The 7,303-nt window shown below is 45.0% G+C and overlaps 2 protein-coding genes across 4 annotated transcripts in view; both read left to right on the top strand.

The window, feature by feature from the left end:
* Fam136a (family with sequence similarity 136 member A) overlaps positions 1-4,326 on the top strand; it is a 7,103-nt gene extending 2,777 nt beyond the window's left edge. The window contains exon 3 of the mRNA XM_028762427.1: positions 3,019-4,326. Coding sequence (XP_028618260.1) covers positions 3,019-3,207 — 189 coding nt within the window. The 3' untranslated portion in view covers positions 3,208-4,326. The remainder of the gene's footprint in view (positions 1-3,018) is intronic.
* Positions 4,327-5,578: 1,252 nt separating this feature from the next.
* Snrpg (small nuclear ribonucleoprotein polypeptide G) overlaps positions 5,579-7,303 on the top strand; it is an 8,015-nt gene continuing 6,290 nt past the window's right edge. The window contains exon 1 of one of the 3 annotated variants that reach the window (XM_028762401.1): positions 5,579-5,691. In XM_028762401.1, the coding sequence (XP_028618234.1) occupies positions 5,660-5,691 (32 nt within the window). In that variant the 5' untranslated portion in view covers positions 5,579-5,659. Of the gene's footprint in view, positions 5,692-5,717; positions 5,801-6,210; positions 6,324-7,303 lie in introns of those variants that run through there. The other 2 variants (XM_028762403.1, XM_028762402.1) reach the window with 2 other exon arrangements.

Here is a 7,303-nt window from a genome sequence, read left to right as displayed (position 1 = left end):
GTCCTGGAACTCACTCTGTAGACCAGGCTAGCCTCGAACCAAGAAATCTGCCTGCCTCTGCCTCCTAAGTGCTGGGATTAAAGGCATCAACCACTACCGCCTGGCCTGGAAAGTGCATTCTTTTTCTTTCATTCTTTCTTTCTTTTTTTTTTTTTTTGTTTTGTTTGTTTGTTTGTTTGTTTGTTTTTGTTTTGTTTTTCAAGACAGGGTTTCTCTGTGTAGCCCTGGCTGTCCTGGAACTCACTCTGTAGACCAGGCTAGGCTCGAACTCAGAAATCTGCCTGCCTCTGCCTCCCAAGTGCTGGGATTAAAGGTGTCAGCCACTACCACCTGGCCTGGGAAGTGCATTTTCTTTCTTTCTTTCTTTCTTCCTTTCTTTCTTTCTTTCTTTCTTTCTTTTTTGTTTTTGTTTGTTTGTTTTTGTTGTTGTTGTTTTTTGTTGTTTTTCAAGACAGGGTTTCTCTGTGTGGCCCTGGCTGTCTTGGAACTCACTCTGTAGACCAGGCTGGCCTCAAACTCAGAAATCTGCTTGTCTCTGCCTCCCAAGTGCTGGGATTAAAGGCGTGCACCACCACTGCCTGGCTTGACTGATTTTTAAAATAACAAAGTTTCCAGAAAAGTGAACTAAGATAATGACCTTAAAAAGATATAAATTAGTGGCTAGCTCAGGACTTGCCACACAAGTCTGACAACCTAAGTTTGATCCCCAGAACCCACATAACGATGGAAGGAGAGAACCAACTTCACAAGTTGACCTCTGACCTCTGCTCGAGGTAGTTATATGTCACACACAATTGAAAAGGTAAAGACTGGGGCACTATATTAACAATATTTGTGGACTTAAACCATCATCCCCAGAGTGCCCCCTGTTTGGAACACCTGGAGAGAATTTTCATGGCATAGAAAGATCAGTCACAAAAAGCATTACTAGAGTTTTTTGAGACAGGATCTCAGCTCTGTAGCTTAAGCTGACCTGAAACTGAGCAATCCTCCTGTCTCTGCCTCCCAAGTGCTGGCATTACAGACCTGTGACACCAAGCCATTACTATAAAATCTTCTGTTCCTTCCTGGAACAAAAGATATCCATACGTTCATTTTACTCCCTTCCTGTAAGTGTATTTGTGGGCTTTGGAAGCAAACACTTCTGATAGCCTGGGGTTCCATTCACCTGACAGTTACACCCAGTATGGGGTATACTTTCACACTCTGATGCACAAAACTCTTCAAAGTCACTGCTGTTGTGAAGTATTTTCCCTTTTTTAGTTTTGAGGAATTTCTAGATCAGATCTTTGAAAAGTTAATTCTTGGGCTGCTATGTAAGTGTCTCCTTCCCTTCCCTTTACAGTCGGTCCAGGCTAACTCTCATTTGCAGAGCTGCTGGCAGTGGTGATGAGGGGGGCACCCGTGAGGCTAGGTCCAGCAGTCGCTGCTCAGTCCTCTGCCTTGACGTGTCTGTATATAGTTCCTTCTCCTTCAAGCACTCTAACCATTTAACCACAGGATACCTTACTTCTGGGGTTCCACCTCCAGACCATTTATCTCTGCCTCCTTTGCTGACTTTTTTTTTTCCCGTTTTCTGCCTCTGATCATTAGAGTACACAAGCTGACATTGGTCCTGGCCTCTTTTCTCATAACTGCTAATGTCCTATAGCAGAAGTGCCCAACCTGTGGCCTATGGGCCACAATCAAGCCAACATAAAATTACAAACATATTTAACTATTTTTGAGACGCGTGTGTGTGTGTGTGTGTGTGTGTGTGTGTGTGTGTGTGTGTGTGTTAGCGTGTTAGCTATTTTTGTGGGTTTCCTCCCCCCTCCTTTCTTTTTTTAAGACAGTTTCTCTGTTTGCCCTGGCTGTCCTGGAACATTCTATGTAGACCATACTGGCTTTAAACTCAGAGATCTGCCTGCCTCTAGCTCCCAAGTGCTGGGATTAAAAGTGTGTGCCGCCACCCCTAGTGACTGTAGATAACAATGTAGCCAAGGGAAGCCACATTGTTAGATACCCCTAACAGTGTTTGCATTCATTCAGACCTTACTCCTGAACTCCCAACTCGCTTTCTACTCTTCTCTTAGCATCTCTACCCTAGACTCTTGGTTCCATATGAGCAGGAACGTGTATGCTTTGTTCATTTCTGACTCCACACTAGAAGAAAGCCTGGCTGGCACAGAGTAAGTTGCTTGACAAGTACTTGAACTGTTTTTGTTGGGGTTTTTTTTTTTCTTGGTTTTGTTTTGTTTTGTTTCAAGACAGGGTTTCTCTGTGTAGCCCTGGCTGTCCTGGAACTCACTTGGTAGACCAGGCTGGCCTCGAACTCAGAAATCTGCCTGCCTCTGCCTCCAAAGTGCTGGGATTAAAGGCGTGCGCCATCTCCACCTGGCTTGAACTGTTTTTTTTGTGGCAAGGACAGACAGTAAAGAACTAAAGTGTGTGCTAGGGAGATGGTTGAGGGGATAAAGCACTTGCCATGCAAACAGGAGGCCCAGAGTTGATATCACCAGAAACCATTGTCTCTTGGGCGTGGCAGTCCGCCTGTAAGTCTAGCCCTAGAAGGCAGAGGCAGAATCTCTACAGCACACTGACAAGCAAGACTAGCTGGGTTTGGTTGAGAACCCTGCCTCAGTGACTATGTGGAAGAGCAATGGAGGATGGTTCCTAACATGTACCTCAGGCCTCCACATCCACAAATCTAAAAAAAAAATCCACAAATCCACGCGTCTAAAAATCCACAGCACCACCCGTGAGAAATGGAAGAATGGAAAAAGAGTCGAGGTGTTTATAAGTCCAGCAATAGTCTTTTGTTTGCTGCCAGCATCTTGTATAAAGTTCTTTGTTTTCATTCCCCTGCTCAGTGCTTAGTCTGAGCCTTCCCAGTGGCACCTTCTGTGTGAGCTAAGAGAGTGTTACACTGGCAGAGACAATCTATATCGAGCCTGTAGCCCAAGGCCTGACATGGGACCAACACTCAGACAATGGAAGTCAGCCTCTCAGCCTTCTCTCTCTTCCTTCTCATCACAGGACCGCCTAGCACGGTGCACCATGCACTGCAACGACAAAGCCAAAGACTCAATGGATGCAGGAACTAAGGAGCTTCAGGTGAAGCGACAGCTAGACAGCTGTGTGGCCAAATGTGTGGATGACCACATGCACCTCATCCCAACAATGACCAAGAAGATGAAGGAGTCTCTGTCATCCATCGGGAAATAAAATTGTTTGCCAGTGACCATTGGGGCTGAGGGCAGGCTATTTAAAAGGAAGAATGGAAGTTTAATATGTTAAGCAATGTTTACGAATGAGGAAAACTTAAGACACAGCAAGTTCCAGGCAAATGCTGCTCACTGCTGGACACTGGATTTTAGAAGGTGAAGTGGAAAGAAGCTGGTGCTAAGATTTGGATCGCAGATAGCTTGGAGGAGAAGTCTAGATCCTAAATATTCATGTGCAAGTGTTTGTTCTGTAGTAGAGATCAACCTTATACCAAGGGCTGAGGTTCTTACTACAAACATCCAAGCTGGCGGCTCTCTTCAACCTGCTGGTAAAATCTGAGGAGAGGTGTGTCTCCTCAGAGAAGCTTGGCAAATCCTGCTTACCACAAGTATCACCACACCACCTTGCATATGCTGTGAAACAAAACCCAGTAGGCTAGTAATTTAGAGAAAGGAAAGGATTTCCTTTTCAAATCTATATTTTGCTTAGTTTTGTCTTACATGCAAGGGCACACAGTGGATTTAAGATACAGGAAGGAGAGTGGTTTGAATAACTTCCAAAGGTTTCTAGTATTTTCTACCATCAAGATGGGAATGTCTAGTTTTCAAATTCTGTTATTCTAGAAGCCCCTGAAGAAGCAGACAGTGTCACAGTGACATGGGAAACAGCTTTCTTCATTGACTTGCGCAGCAAAGTGACACATCCTCATGAAAAGCAAGGGTTTGGTTGTCACATGCCTGTCACTAAGAATAAACAGTAAATAGGAATTGTTGAGAAGTGTTGGACTTGGGTTCACAAAATAATAGTGCAAACCTAGTATTAATCAGCTCTGAATTTACAGAGCCTTACCAACAAGGAGGCCTAAAAGTAAGCAACTTAGGCCAAGGAGAGCCAGGACCACAGAGAGCACACACCTTCTTACCAACTGCCATCTTTGCCTGGAGTTTTGCAGTGCAGTGTTGCTGGCCTAACATAGCATCTTATCTTTTGGATAAGTACTGTGTTGTATTTATACCAATCAATTACTTGAAATAGTGATACATCTGTCTGTTTGCTGTGTCCAGCCTGCAATATATTTTCCAAGTGGTTCGGTTTTTAAATAAAGTTTCATTGTCTCCAGCTTTTTCTTTTGGGTAGTGATATATCAGTAAATGGGAAACACTAAGAAAGCCAGAGAGCATCGTAACTTGAATGCTGTCAATGTTGAAAAAATAACCAGGATTAAAGGTACATACCTGTAATCTCAGTACTGTAAGGCAGAGCTCAGGATTTCTCTCCTGCTTTGTGGTCAGCCTGTGCTAAAGACTGTTAATATTCACGTTCATTTTCTACTTTCAACTGGCAAAGCAAGTGGTGGGAAGAGTATATAGTTAAGCATTCTTGTGCTACTTTTTGTTGCTGACACAAACTAATCACAGGGAGAACCGCAATTGAAGAATTGCCTCCATCTAACAGGTCTATGTCTGTGGGTCATTTTCTTAATGACTAAGAGAGACCAGTGCACTGAAGACAGTGCCACCACCCTGGGAGGGTGCACACCGTTATCCCCAGCACAGGGGCAAGCTCAATACCTCAGGACTTGTGGTACTCCTCACATTTTATGTACGGACCGTGGTGTGCTAAGTGGGTTTTGAAGGCAATGTTAGAACTGAGGAACGATGGATCAAAACTACTTCAGACCCTGGATTCCCAGCCTCGAGAGAATCAGCCTAGCCACCTTCCAGCTACTGGTGCAGACGAGCTATTCGTTAACTTGGGTGCTTCAGGAACCCTCAGCTTCACCTGGGTATGCGTAGGAAATTAAGGTCAGCATGGTGCGACTACCTGTAATTCTAGCATATGAAGCAGTGATTCAAAGCCAGCTTTGACTACAGTGAACTCGAGGCCAGCATGAATTACGACAAAAACAGAAAGAGGAAAGGGCAGGGGAAACGACAAAAATGTAAAGGAAAAAAATGTAGTAAATGGGAAAAGGAAAGAAAAAAGTGACACACAGGCTGGAGAGATGGTTCAGCAGCTAAAACCACTGCCTGCTCTTTCAAAGGTCCTGAGTTCAATTCCCAGCACTCACATAGTGACTCACAAACATCTACAATAGGATCTGAAGTCCTCTTCTGGCATCCAGGTATACATGTAGAGCACTCATACATAAAATATAAATAAAGGAGTTTGTTTTTAAAGTGACCTGCCACTTCAATTTGACACAAAGGAAGCTTAGACAAGCACCGCCTCTCCGTCCTGGCCAGTCACTGACGACGCAACCGGAAGCGTGGCTCTCGTCCGCACGTTCAGGCTTCCCTATCAGTATCGCGAGAAGATGAAGGGTAATGTTCTCCGAAGGCGATTGGCTCGCGTGGCATTGACGTCAGACATCAGCGCCAAAGCCTCCTTGCGCGCGTTTCTGAGGCCGCTCACTCCTTCGCCGTTGTGCTGAGCCAGCTAAGGAGTCGCCATGAGCAAAGCCCACCCTCCCGAACTGAAGAAGTGAGTAGGGTCGGCCTGATCGAGACTCCTCGGCCGCGGGAGCCCTTCTATCTCGCCCGGGCTGCCGCCGCTTGTCCCGGCAATCGTGGAAGCCGGAAGTGGCACTGAGGTCCGGTCGGCATGGTTACCGCATTGCTCGTGCCTATTATGTCTTTCCAAAGCTGGGCTCTCCTAAGCGGGCGGCCAATGGCTACCTGTTTAGGGACTAGGGCAGCGGTCGAGGTGCATAGTTGTGAGGAGCCGAAAACTCATAGGCTTAAAATGATCGATTGGAGCCGGGAGTGGTTTGTTCTATCTGTGGGGCCAATACTCAGAAAGCTGAGGCAGGAAGATTACCGCGAGTTCCAGACAGGTCTAGGCCAAAAAAAATGAGACCCTGTCCCAAAACAAAAAGTTTAGGGTGAGGTAGCGTTTTGTGTTTCAGTAAATGTGCACGTTCTATTGCGTTCATCGAGAGAGCTAGGTTTACTTAATTTTTTTTCTTTTTGATTCTCACAGCTATGTTTAATTGTGTGTGCACGTGGGTGCAGTTCCTGCGGAGGCCAGAGCGGGCATTGGATCCGCTGGAGCAGGACTTGTAGGAGGTTGTGAGCCCTCTGGCGTGGATACTGATAGCGTCCTCTGGACAAGCAGTAAGCGCTGAGCCAGCCTTCTACACCCCCAAGAACTAGGTTTCTGATACACTGTCCTTGTATTCAAGTTAAGTTTAAATGTTCTGTATTATCTTGCTCTGGCAAGATGGATAGAGGAACATTCATTTTCTAATTGTAGAGAGCTAGTTTTTGAAGGATTTTATTCTGTCCCCAGTAAAATCAGGCAGACTCTTTGGTCTCAGACACTACTGACTGGCCTGAACGTGTCACATTTGCACATAGTCGTTGAGTGGCTCAGAGTACAAGATTAATATTGAGTCTATTTCTGGTAGCCAAATGATCTGTCTTGTGTATAGCCTGTTTGTTACTGTAAAGTTCTGTCAAGACTCCAATGCAGGGAAAAGGTCACATTTGCTGATTTTGTATTTGAGTGCACATTTTAATCAGAGCAGCCTCTGTATGAAACCCCTGCAGTTTTACTTGAATCTGTTAAAGAGTTATTAAACTGTAATTCCAACATTTTAAAAAGAAATTATCCAGGATTGTTTGTTTTGATGATGAGCTAATGAATGAAATCCTGTCGTGGTCTGGATTCAGCAGAAATTGGCAAAATGCCATTGGTCTTGAACAGAAGGACTGTTCCCTACCTGTAATCTTCAGTGTCCTCTGATTCCTGACAGATATACTTGGGCCTTTCGGAGACTGGAATTAGTGATTGTCCATATTTGTGTTGGTGTGTTTGTGGTGTTGTGTTTGGAGCAGGGCCTGTGTGAGCTACTCTGTCACTGAGCTTTAGCCTCTGTTCCCTTGGTTGATGCCTTCTTCTCATCCCTACATTTTATGAAACTTGAAATCCTGTTAGATCTGCCTCCTTTATTCTCTCATGAACACCTCCTCCTTTTCCAGCTATTCACTCCTAGTTTAGCATAACTCGGTGGTTCTTAATCATTTCTGGCCCCGTGGCTCAGTGGTTTCAAAGTTGAGCTCCTCCCACCTCCTAAAAATTGTTGCTACAGAAA

The sequence above is a fragment of the Grammomys surdaster genome, unplaced genomic scaffold, assembly GCF_004785775.1.
Source record: "Grammomys surdaster isolate TR1022 unplaced genomic scaffold, NIH_TR_1.0 133, whole genome shotgun sequence".
Lineage (NCBI taxonomy): Eukaryota > Metazoa > Chordata > Mammalia > Rodentia > Muridae > Grammomys > Grammomys surdaster.
This window is presented reverse-complemented; position numbering and strand designations above follow the sequence as displayed.